The sequence below is a fragment of the Perca fluviatilis genome, chromosome 11, assembly GCF_010015445.1.
Source record: "Perca fluviatilis chromosome 11, GENO_Pfluv_1.0, whole genome shotgun sequence".
Classification (NCBI taxonomy): domain Eukaryota; kingdom Metazoa; phylum Chordata; class Actinopteri; order Perciformes; family Percidae; genus Perca; species Perca fluviatilis.
In genome coordinates, this window is record NC_053122.1 from 27477497 (window position 1) to 27490890 (window position 13394).

At 42.0% G+C, this 13394-nt stretch overlaps 1 protein-coding gene across 20 annotated transcripts in view; it reads right to left on the reverse strand.

Moving 5' to 3' along the window:
* LOC120568140 (receptor-type tyrosine-protein phosphatase S-like) overlaps positions 1–13394 on the reverse strand; it is an 86552-nt gene that overhangs the window by 22081 nt on the left and 51077 nt on the right. For 13 of the 20 annotated variants that reach the window (XM_039815446.1, XM_039815432.1, XM_039815434.1 and 10 more), the window contains 6 exons: positions 9891–9905; positions 8214–8483; positions 7209–7588; positions 4417–4618; positions 917–1053; positions 554–698 (listed from right to left, as the gene is read on the reverse strand). In XM_039815446.1, coding sequence (XP_039671380.1) covers positions 554–698; positions 917–1053; positions 4417–4618; positions 7209–7588; positions 8214–8483; positions 9891–9905 — 1149 coding nt within the window. The remainder of the gene's footprint in view (positions 1–553; positions 699–916; positions 1054–4416; positions 4619–7208; positions 7589–8213; positions 8484–9890; positions 9906–13394) is intronic. The other 7 variants (XM_039815448.1, XM_039815447.1, XM_039815436.1 and 4 more) reach the window with 1 other exon arrangement.

Sequence of the window (13394 nt, forward strand, 5' to 3'; positions counted from 1 at the left end):
TCAGCCTGGGTAAAATACAGACTGGCCGGCCACTTACCTGTAAACACAGCAGGCTACCCACCATCCTTTAGTGCTCCTCATCACTGACTGCTAGCCAATAAGTGGCAGACAGTGTCGCCCTTTCAAAGACATTAGACACTGATAGAGTGGAAAAAAGTGAAAGGAGGGTGAAGAAACGGAAGAGTTAAACTTTAATCGGCGCTCCATCTCCATCTGTCATGATGTTTTGGCTGTGTAAGAAATCGAAAGGCTGAGCGGAGGAAGAAAGGCACAGTCAAATGTAGATGGATGGATGGGAGGTAGGGTTTGACACATGGGTTGATAAACGAGATAGATTGAGAGATGTGACGATTGTTCCCAGGTTTTACCGGGTCAGGAGCTGAGGACAATGTACTTTGATCTGTGTTTGTGTGTGTGTGTGTGTGTGTGTGTGTAGGGGACAAAATATTGCATGAGACTTCTGTACAAGACTGAAAAATAATACAATATCAATTTGTGGCATTTTCGTGTGCCTGCAGGTACAGTATGTGAACCCAGTTAAATTGAGACGTACTGGCTTGTGATGTCCTCTGCACCAGCTCGTTGGTGAAAGCACCGATGCCTTTGTTTGAGATGGCGGCCAGGGAGAAGGAGTACTCAGTGTTGGCTTTCAGACCCTCCACCGTGTATGAGTTCCTCGGCCCGAAGGTCAGCTTCTCCTTTGAGAGAGAAGAAGGGGGAGCAGAGGACAGGACGAGAGGGTGGGATGAGGGGAGTGGAAAAGAAATCATTCAAGAGAGATGAGACTGTCACCAGCAGACACAGAGGCACTGGACGCCGGGGTTAATCTTTTAAACTTCCTTCTTCTATCTGCCCTCTCATCCCTCTGAAATCCACTGAGCAGACAGGTTTATAAAAAGAGAGTAAGAGGTCTTACCAAGCTGCCGAACTTTACAGGTTTGTAGAGCAGCTCATAGTTGACGATGCCCTCCTTTGTGTAAGCAGGTTCCCAGGTCAGCTCAATGCTGGTGTCTGCCACCTTACCGACTTTAAACTTCCCCGGTTGGCCTGGGACTGAAGGGGACAGGACAAAACAGTCAGTTATATATATATATATATATATATAAAACAATAATGGGATTCTATATATATATATATATTAGGGCTGGGACTATATATGCTTTTGTCCCAATTTGATTCTTTCACGATACATGGGTGCCGATTCGGTTTGTATTGCAATTTTCATTTATTGCGATTCTAGAAGTACTGCTATTCGATGGTATTGAGTTGCAATTTTCTTTTCCTTCTTTAACATAAACAAAAGTTGAATAATACACTTCTAGAGACAATATATCCTGAGACATTTCTGAAAAAGAATTGTTTACAAAAAAAATCTGTCAGTCAGTCAGTCTGACATTCATTTCATTTGCAAAGAAGTACATAATATGTATTTTTCTGCATTTTCTTAAAGGTCCTGAAAGCTTATTTTCTTAAACGCCTTTTAACTATAAATAATGGGATTCTAAATGAACATATTGTATGCCAAAGTTACAACAATACTGGTTCTTTCACACACTTTAAGTATTTCCACGCACCAATAAGAATTTAGCAATAATACATCTTTTGAATTAAAAACGTCTTAAAACTGTCTTTTCTAATTTTACCATTGCTTTATATTGTGTTCCGTTATACCCTTTGTTTTTATTTATTTAAATTCATTACATTTAATTTATTTAATAATCTTCTACTATGCTAGTAGTACTATTCTTAACCTGCATCATCATTTTAGTAGGGCTGTCAAAATTAACGCGTTAATTTTTGCGTTAATTTTTTAATATTTAACTCGTTAAAAAAAATTAACGAAATTAACGCAGCTGTGTTTGTTTACTTCATGTGGCGGCTGAGAAACGTAATACGTCTCCATAAGAGCAGGCGGCGCTACTCTAGGAGGGATTTACCTGATTGAAGTAGGCCTAAGGGCCAGTCAAGAGTTGAAACATGGACCAGTAAGATCCCAAAAGAGAAAAAAGATGATGTGTTAGAATCCAGAAATGAATGAGCACGGGCTATAAACGGGACCGAGTACTAGTTCCGACATGTTGTCTCGTCAGGAGAGATGCTCCACCGGTAAGCTGCTGTTTCGCTACATTGAGCTGCGGTTTAAGTTTGTTTGTCTGTTGCTCTACTGCTGTGCTGCCGATATGTACGTGCGCGATTTGTTTGCTTGATAACTGTTACGTTGGTCACGCTGATAAAACCTTATTTGCAGTCTGATGTTTAACGCTGTCGACTCGATAGTATCCGTGACTATATTCCAGTAAATGTTTGAAATTGGTGCGTCTCACTGTCACACAAGCTACTTCCTGGTTGCGGTGCTGGAAGGGAAATGTAGTCAATCGCTTTACATTGGTAATGGATTGCTGTGCACAGCGTCGCTATCTAAAACTACACTCAATGTTTTCACTTTAGGCCAACATACACCTTTGTGGTTTTGGGTTACTGGTTTAATGTGTAACATTGATATTGATATTGATGTGCATTTCTGTGTTTAGATATATGTGCTTTGCTTAGTCATTCAGATTAAACACTATGTATATTATAATATTTATGATATTAAGTACTGCCTAGATTGTAATTTATATTCTATATATATATACATTTGTATATTATTCAGAATATGGTATATTAGGTATGTGGCTAATATTGGGGGTGGTGACAAAAATCTGCTCTCAAGTCGGACAGTTTCTAGCCGTTTCAGCAGCCTTCAGCAGGACTAAATAAGCCAAATTGTTGCTGCTGTTGTAATGAAAAATATTAAACATTCTGGACTTAACATTTCCTTGTTTGTTTTTTTCTTCATATTTGCAAAGTTAAGTGATTTAGCATTTAAATATCCATTACTACAAGCTTCAGTCTCAATTTAAAAACGCGATTAATCGCGATTAACTACAGCAAAATGCGATTAATTAGTTAATTTTTTTTAATCGATTGACAGCCCTACATTTTAGTGAATTATATAGTTTCCCTTAGTTAACCTTTTTACTGGAAAGCACTTTATAACTGTGTTTAAATAAGTGCTATATAAATTAAGCTTAAAGTGCCCATATTATGAAAAAAACCCCACTTTTTCTAGGATTTGGGGTGTTAGTTTGTGTCTCTGTTGCTTCCACACGCATACAAACTTGGAAAGAAAAAACCCATCCATGCTGTTTTGAGTGAGATACTGAATGTATCCTGCCTTCAGTCTCCTGGTGAGCTGGTCAAAATCGGCAGGGCCGTCTACGCCATCGGCCGAAACATTTGAATTCTCTGAGTCTCAGGTTCTGCAGGAGACTCCCCTCCTTCTTCAGGATCCGATTCTGGTTCGAACATGTATGGTTGAACTACTGCCGCCATGTCCGTAACTTTCACACGTAGTTCTATCTAGTCACGTTAGGCTACACTCTCCCCGTTACTGATGTCTGTGCCCAAGCACTGACTAAGAGAGTATCTACTGAGCATGTGCAACTCCCAACAAAGATGGTACAGAAGTGAGATGTCTCACTCTGTAGCTAAAACAGATAGCTCAACACACAGGGTGAAAAGAGGAGGAGCTGCAGCAATGTGCAGTACAACAAATAAATGGTGTTATTTGAAAATTAAACCATGTAAACCTATTCTGATACAACCTCTAAATACAATTATGAAACTGAAAATGAGCATAATATGAGCAATACTATCAATATCAGAATGGGAATTAAGTTGCCAGGGAAATGTCACTGTCAGTCTAATCTGATCAAACAGAACAGTGTGGGAGCAGAGTTTTGTTTTTTAGTGTGAAATTATAATTAATTTATTACTAAGGATGTTTTTTCTTCTTCAAATTTTAGCTGTAATTGTTGCTTATTAAGTCAGTAATACTTTCACAGAGAAATGACCAAGATTGGCAATCAATCCATTTTAACCTGACCTAAATGGTCATCGTGGAATAAGAAATTATGTTGTACTTATTCTCAATGTCATAATGTACACCCATTGAAACCCTTGTATTTTTGTGCATTTAAAAAAAATATATAAATCTCATTCATTTTGTATGCTGGAAAATGGCAGACTCTTTAGGGACATCTGATGGCGTAGCAGGAGCTCAGGCTACACAGACATTTAAACCAGTTATAGCACCAGAGTAATCATCTCTTTGTCCCACCCATCACATAAAACCTGCGACTTCACAGCAGCTGTAACAGTGCCGAAGTACAGTACGAGGGACATTTTTGGCTTTCCTTTTCATACGTCTCCACAGTCTTATGAAACACTGTCCCAGCAGGTGGAATTTATTCCTTTTGGAGAAGTCAAATTGCCTCATAAACTTTACCAAAGACACTGAAATAAGCTACTTAACTTTGTATACACGCACGCACGCACGCACGCACGCACACACACACACACACACACACTGACCTCCAGGCATGACTTTGACATGGACGGGGTCTGAGAAGGGTCCGTCCCCTACAGAGGTGAAGGCCAGGACCTGGATGGTATAGGTCTCCGTGGTAACCAGGTTCTGAATGGTGGTGATCACGCTGTCCTGGACGTTATGGATCTGCCACTCATTCATCGACCGGGACGGGTCCATGGTATAGTACACACGATATCCTTTCACCTACATCAGAGGAGCAGAGAGGGAGAATGGCCGCAAGATCAGGGATCTTCAACATTTATTGCTCAGGAATGTGACACATATATAACGCCATAAGGGACCCCTAAGCTGAAAGAGAGACTGAGCAGGGACTCCCTACTGCATATATTCTTTACAATTGAGTTGCATATTGCAAGTTGCAAATAAACTGGGCCGAATGGATGAAAATAAATGGATATTATTTATATATCATGTTTTAACGTACCTAACGTACCTTACCTATAGTAAGCTTATCTTCAATGTGAAAATACTTTTTCTTCACAAATAGGACAATTTATCTTTGCTATTAAAATGTTGGATTCATATTAATGTATATTTTCAGACATATATTTTTTTGAAAAGCTCAAAAAAATATTTTTTTAAACATAATTTGGTGGCCCCCCCTGCAATTACTCTGAGGACCCCCTAGGGGTCCCGGACCAAGTGTCGAAGATCTCTGCGCTAGATGGATAGTACAGTTCTGGAATGGGACTGGATTTTAAGGTCATCAGTGACTGGGTTGTATTAAGTTATCTTCCACACATGCTAATCCATAATACCATTTTTCATACACAACTAGAATTGATCAGTAAATATCCATAAAAATCACAGCGGAGGTCATCAGCTATGAATAATTTTTCTACTTTAGTCCAGATGATCGTGTGGATTTGTTGGTTTGTCAGAGGCCATTGGCACAAGGTGAGGTCCTCACATCTGGGGCTGTTGTGCAGTTGACCCTGATAAACAAATCTCACTCTCAGGTTGACAACACCAGTTCCAATACAATCCCTCACACTGTAGTGCGTAAGATTTAATCACTCTACCTCCTCTAACTCTCCTGTGGGATTTGTTTATGGGCACTTCAGAGTATATGTAATCCTGCTGCCATGCCATCGCCCTTAGCCTCCACCTCTACCACCTCCCCTCTTATTACTCTTTAATATCTATAATCCCCATCCTCAACTCAGTCTTGCACTTTTATGAACCTACTACACACTTAGGAAGTCTAGAAAAAGAAATAGGCCTCAAGAGGGAGTGCTCTTAACTTAGAGCGGACAGTCCAATTACCTTTTTCTTCATTAGAGGTGGTGGGGTAAGGGAGTTACAGGAGGGAGATCTCTGGCAAGACACAATCCCTGCAAAGGACATGAACCTGCACACTGGAAAAAAGCTCCCAATGGTGAATTTTATTAAGGCTTTATGGTTTTAACCTTGTGTGGGCCTTTGGGTAATTTTAAAATGTTGTCAGTCCTAGTAGTAGTAATAGTAAATGAGGGTAAAGGTCATTCAGTCTTAAAAGACTAGAACGTTACTTTACATACGTTACAATAAATCCCTTTATATGTCCCCATAGGGCAATCGATTGGGGACTGGAAAAAAAGAATTGGGGACTGGATGGTATATGCACGGAATGTTACACGTTTCCTAATGTCACGGTCACGGCTGTGACCCTGAGGTTTTCCTTATGTTTTACTTTTTTTTTTCCACCCATGGATGAATTGTAAGATACAACATTCGAGGCGGAGCCCCGTTCATTCCTATGAGATTTGCTCAGTGGCGCAGCCATCATGGAGCAAGAAATTACCCGGATGATCGGTGCTACTTCCGTATTGTGTGACTCATAGAGCAGGCACACTAGAGACCTGATCCGGCTGAGCCGGGCTACTTCCGGTTTCCAAATATTATCAGACAGAATGGATCAAATTCTGATAGTGAAACAAGTCAATTCGCAGGGGTTTGTGAAAATGTACCCACTCATTTACAGACATGTCTTTCGCCGTGTAAGTCTACAGGAAAAAAAGTCTTTTTGGACCAGAGGACATCACGTGACGGACCAGGAGTTGCAATTCCACTGTTTGGCCGCTATGTTCAATTTGCTTCGAAGCCTGGTGCACTTCCCTGGGGCCTGGTAATTCCCCTCCCATGTGTGTTCCTGACTGTCTGTGTGTGTGGGCGGTCCTCTGCTCTCTCCTGGCTCCTGATTGCTGCTGATCAGCCACACCTACCTTCCATCAAGTTCCAGGATATCAACTCCGGTCATTCAGCCATTCATCCCCAGATCGTTCAGCCAGCTACTGTGGTAGTGAACACCTCAGGCCGCTCCTTGTTCTAGGTATTAGTGTCTTCTTCTTGAGTGTTTTTGCGCCTAATCTAACCCTGTTGTGCTGTACCATGGGACAATTCGCCTCTGCCTGCCTGCTTCCGCCTGTATCCCCTGAGCCATGGCAGCAAGCCCCTTCAATCCCTGCTCACTCATCTGCCTCGCCCCCCCCTTCTACCAACCCTCTGCCTCTGCCAGCAGCCTCCTCACTCATTCCACCTCCAATCCCATTTTTCCCTTACAATAAATCCCTTTTTTAATTCATCTACTCCTGAGTCTGAGTCTGTGTTTGGGTCTCTCTTTCAAATCAGTTTTTTATATGTTTTAATTTGAACTAATGGGACAAAATCTGAAACTGTGGATGTAAAGACCGGGAGCTGTCACACTGAATGGACAGGAAGAATAAAAGAAAATGTAAATGTGTTCTACTACTGATAACAAATCAAAAAGAAAACGTTTCAGTCCTCCTCCCACCTGTCCATTGGGTTCCTCCGGCTCCTCCCAGCGGACCATCACCGTGTTCTGAGATATAATATGGGCCTGGACGTTTCGGGGAGGACTGGCCGGCGCCTGCTCTCCTGTACGGGCCTCCACACGCGTAGAGGGGGGCCCCTGGCCGATGCTATTGAAGGCTGACACTCGGATTTCATATTCTGTGTTGGGGTACAGTCCCCCGATGCTGTAGCGGGTGGTGGTGATGCTGTCCACTGTCTCGTACTTGCTGTCCGGCCCTTTGGCCCGGTACTGGATGATGTAGTAGGAGACAGGGTCTGGGTTGCCAGAGTCCCATGTGATGGTTACACTGGTGGCGGTGGTCTCTGTGACTATGGGTGTGCCAGGAGGCTTTGGCAAAGCTGGGGATTAGAGAGAGGCGAGATGAAGAGAATGACTATTTATTGGTTTCTGTCCAATCTGTACCTCTGTTATTGTTACATTCATTCATACTGTACATTCTGTACATTGTTTATTTGGGGATATCAAATAATATCACATTCTGTACTTTATACATATACTGTACGTGTATATATATTTATATATGCACTTTGGAGTACTGTTTGCACTTTAAAGATGCTAGGCTGCATTTTGGCGTCTTCGTTCACACTGTGCAATGACAATAGAGTTGTCTCGAATCGAATTACATTTTTGAGGATACACTTTCACATTCATTTGGTAGCTGTTTTTGTTCAAAGAGGTATTAAATGGCCCCCTACACTGCCGTGTATCAATGATAAACCCACAACATAATCATATTTAATATGTAGAATTCTTCGTTCAAGTACAGAACATTAGCTTGACAGAAGTCAAATGTAACATTACCATCCTGGACATTGACAGTATCCCTTTCTCCTGCCATGCGCACATTTTTAAATATAGAGGGCACCCAATCCATCTACATCTATCCTTCAGTAAAGCAACAACTGGGGCACTTTTCCACACCGTTTCTCTCTCGGAGAGCCAAAATGATTAATCGTCTCTTACTCTTTACTAAGACCTGAGCGGTGGCCTCGAGGATACCCAGGCTGCTCATGGCCACACAGGTGTAGTTTGCTGACTCCCGGACACCGTTGAGCTCCAGCACGTTCCGTCCAATCGGCATTTCATCCTCTGGGGTCAGATCCTCGCTGCCCAGCATCCACTTGACGTAGGGCATGGGCGAACCCACGGCCACGCAGGTGATGTTGATGCTCCCTCCCGGCATGATCTCATGGTTGGAGGGGAGGATGGAGAAACGAGGGGGCACACGGCGCACTGGGAAAGGAGGAGAGTCGGGGTAGAAAGGAAAGGGAGGGGGGGAGGGGGGTTTCGGGGTAAGGTGGGGGACGAGAAAAGTAGGGAAGGGAGTGAGGAGAAGAAAGGCGGAGAAAAAGGAGGAGGGGGGGAGAGAGAGAATGAGAGAGAAAGAGAGGAAGAGCGAGGCAGAAACAAGATAAAGATTAAGAGAGAAAGTGAGGGCAAGAAAGATAAAAAGAAAGAAAAAGAGAGGAAAGAGAGGAGAGGTAACAGGAAGGGGGAGAATGAACTTCAGGTTTTTTTTTACAGAAAATTACAAAGGGATATTTCAAGTGTAGTCCCGATTACTTTATGGTACTGATGATTCCAACAGAAAGACACAAATCTTGTGCAAGCTCAACCATTCAGTGAGCTGCCTACTCAAAATAATAAAGTGACAAACTCTTGAGTATCATTTCAACCAGGACATGACACCTATAGTCAGTTTCTCTTCTTAAAAAGAACAGTTTTCTTATTGGTTATCGTTCATTTAAGCAGAAAAATAAGACTTTCTGATTCAGGTTTTTGATTATAGTTGTATTAGTTTAACATGTCTCCCTCCAAGCAATGACTAAACATCCTAAACTTGACCAGAAACGTCAGTGAGAAACTTTACTTCCTTGAGATTTCTGTGCCTTGGGGGTGCTTGTGCATCAGATGGACTCTTTTTAGAGAGTGTATGCATCATAGGGGCCGATCAATAGGCCCTGCCAGCTATTTGTGTCCCCATAAGAAGAAGAACTAAAGTGGCAAGTTGTATCCAATACTGCATCGGTCTGAGCTTGGTTGACTATTTATTAGGGAGAGATGCAACGAGAGAGACTGAACTCATAGGTCACTCGCATGCCTGGGCGACTCAAGAGGTATAAAATGGTGGATAAACACAAAGAAGAGAACGAAGAACTGAAGACTGAGAGGGAGACAGAAAGAAGTGAGACAAAAGCAGAGACACTGGAGAGACAGATAGAGGGATAGAATAAGTTAAGAGAGAGAGACAGAGAGAGAGAAAGAGAGAGAAAGAGAGAGAGAGAGAGAGAGAGATCGACACAGAGAAAGACAGAGACAGAAAGAAAAAGGCAGCTCTGCTTCTCTTCCAGACAATGACAGGCAATGTAGCAAAGGACAGCCACATTGTACAACAAGATACTGTACAATACATAGGATTCATAACTGATACAGTGTGTAGTCAAATGAATTGGAAATGTGGACAGGAGTGGATTGAGGGTTCTAATAGGGTGTTGTGGCAATTACAGAGTGATCATTGGACACATTAAGTTAAGAACACCAAGACAGCATGAAAGAGGCAGAACGGGAAAGAACGAGTGCGAGCAAAACGAGATATGTGAGGTAGTATGTGCATGTTTATAAGTTAATAAACTTATGTACATGTGTCTGTCGCTCCTACACATCAGGGTGCAGACAGAATGCAGAAGAAGAAGAGAAAAAAAGGGGGAGGGAAGGGGAAAAGACAGGGAAGTGGAGATAAAGAGAGGAATTAGAAGAGGGGTTTTTTAGGGGAAGGAGGGAGAAAGGGGGAAGAAAAGAGGAGCGAGGAAGAAGAAAACACATGGATCTATTTAAAAACACGGCTATATACCAGAGTCAGGCCCATTCAGAAAGTAGGTGCTTCAAAAGTAAGAGAAAAGACTAGTAGAGATCGGATGTTGAAGGAACAGAAGAAGAAGAACCAGAAGAAGAGGATACCAGAGGGTCACAACACAGGAAAAAGAAAGAGACAGAGAGAGAGAAACGGACAGACATCTCTGCATGAAAGAAGAGAATGAAAAGGGAAGGCAGACAGAGAGCAGAAACATTGTCCAAAAACTAAACTCACCACTAGGAAGCTTATATTTATAATAAAACATGAATGTGAGAAGCAAAAGATTTTCTAAAAGTATGCAAATAAAAATAGATTCAAATAAAAAAGTTACTGTAAAAACCCTACAGTAGCAAAAGATGACTTGGAAATCCAGCAGTAATTCTAATAAAATAAATAAATAAAAATAAAATAAAGATAAATAAATAAATATGGGTAAATTTGCTGCATAACCTCCACTCCTTAATGTGTTACATCATTACTTGGAATCTTCATGGGCCACATCCCCCTACTCAAAGAATCTAGAGACAATTGGATAGAAGTTAACATTTTTGCATGAGTTCAACAAATTAAAACAAACAAAAAAAAAAAAGTTATAGGAATACTTGTAGAAAAAAAAGGAAGACACCCAGAATTGGATACAGAAGTTGAAGACAAGAAAGAGACAAAGAGACAAAAACAGGTAGATCTGTTAGAAAACAGACATGATTAGGCAGGCATCTCCTCATTTGAGCATGCTGGAGACAGACAGACAGGCAGACAGACAGATAGACAGACAGGCAGGCAGACAGACAGACATATAGGCAGACAGACAGACATACAGGCAGACAGACAGACTGCATCCATGACAGCTCCATGCACAAGACAGACACAGCAGGTGCCAGGCAGCATGGCAAAACACTATCACTTTCATTCATTTATTTTATCAATATTGCAAAAAACAACTAAAAAATACAATTAATTAAGCATATGGATTTGTTTGGTAATATAAGCAACAACAGGATGAAGGTGAAGACTCAAGATGATCGTCAGCAGTATTTAAAAAAAAAAAAGAAGAGACAAAAGACTGAAGAATCCACTGCAGAGACATAAAGTGAGCTCATAACAAGGGATAATCCTTCACATGCTCACAGAGCTTTAAGTTAATCGAGCCAGGCCGCATGATTCCCCTCCATTTTCCATACAGTTGGTGAGAGCGATGGAGCTTCAATCTTTATTAGCGGGGCTATCATTAGTCCTGTCCTCTGCAGGGAGTCTGGAGGCTACGTACTGGGGAGACCTTGGCACAGCCATAAGGATTACCGCTGCATCTCAGCACTATACACCCGTCACTGAGCTGACATTTACGCAGCACCATCCAGTCCGTCTCAAGGACACGGCTTTCATTACCCACTGTAATAAGAGGGAATCATTAATATCCCCTCGATATCTAAAACTGTGAATGGATATGATTCATTTCAAATGTCAGTCAATACAGGCGTATCGGAGTGTCTGGGAAAGATAGCAACGGGCCATATTACAGGAGAGTTGGGATATTGCAAAAAATTGACTGATACTTCAATTATAAGTAAAAGTCCTGCTCTGACAATGTCACCTAAAAGTCTGTATTATTTTAAGGAAAATGTACTTTACTTACTTACTTACTTACTGATTTCTGCTCAACTTTGTCCAAGTGGCAGTTGGTTGCTAATGCTAAATGCTAAAATATAGCGTACAAGTAGCACAAGTAGAGAAGGGTCATACAATCAGTGAAGTGACTCAGTAATGCCAGCATTATCTATCTAAAGTGTGCTAAGTAAGGGATCATGTAGAGCCAGTGGGTCATTATTGCGAATTAAACCCAACAGGGTAATGCACGTTGGGTCGGTTACCTTCGACCAATTACAACAGTAATGGAGCTAATTTGAAATATTTTATATACTGTGCAGCCGTCTAATGTTTAACAATGCAGCACATTTCATCATATGCTTTGTATGTAAAATATGAATTTGTCATGTAACTAGTAACTATAGCTTTTCCAACAAGTATTCCAACAAGTATTACTCTCAAGTAAAGCACAAGATTTGATTTTAAAGGGGCGACCTCTAGCACTTAGTAGAGTGCGTGCGTCCCGTGTAGGCGGCCCGGGTTCGAATCCGACCTGCGGCCCTTTCAGCCTGGTCTCACAGAATTCCGTGAAATGCTCACGAACTGTTAACAGCGCATTACGTGGTGGTGGCACGGAATGTGTGAACATTCCGTGTGGCCACCACGGAAAACAATGCCAAAGTAAAGTCAATGAGAAGATGACGTAGCATTAAGAGCGACAACGCTAGCGAGTAGCATGAAAGCCCGAAAATCCGCATAGGGAGGTTGGTTGGGGTGGTGGATGGGTCAAACAACAGGACTTTCACCCAGGAGACCGGGGATCGTGTCCCTCGTGTCACAATTCATAATTCCTATTCCTCTTCTTTTCCTAAACCCAACCTGTTGTTCTTTTCCTAAACCCAACCTGTTGTTCTTTTCCTAAAGCCAACCCATTCTTCTTTTCCTAAACCCAACCTGTTGTTCTTTTCCTAAACCCAACCTGTTGTTCTTTTCCTAAACCCAACCCGTTTCTTTTCCTAAACCCAACCTGTCGTTCTTTTCTAAACCCAACCCGTTTTTCTTTTCCTAAACCCAACCTGTTGTTCTTTTCCTAAACCCAACCTGTTGTTCTTTTCCTAAACCCAACCCGTCTGCTGTATATGGCCGTCCCGTTCTTCTTTTCCTAAACGCAACTCGTTGTCCCGCCCACCCACAACCTTTTCCTTAACTTAAGGGTCTGTGTCAATTTCACGGAATTCTTCCGTGGGCCCATCACGGAATTTTCGGCAATTCCGTGAAACTGCCACAGATTTTGAGTTAAGGGGCCGTGTTCATTTCACGGAATCCTGTGAGATCAGGTTGGGCCCTTTGCTGCGTGTCATCCCCTCTCTTTCCCCCCTTTCCTTTATATCCACTGCCACTCTCTAATAAAGTGAAAAGCCCAAAACAACAACAAAACAAAAAAGGGTACTCAAGTGTAGTAAACATACGTTGTTACTTTCCCCCACAGGTGATGTGATGTTGTCTCGCCATCATGAGTTTATGGCATGAATCTGGCCAAATAACGGATGCTTCTCCTACAGCACACACCACGTCAACACAGAAGGTACAAGCGTGACTGCGAGTGCAAGACTTCCACTCAGTGCAACAAGTTCAGAATTAGAGCAGATGTGATGGCATGGAAGCTTAGACACAGCATTACACATGAAAAAAAAGAGAGACGGTAG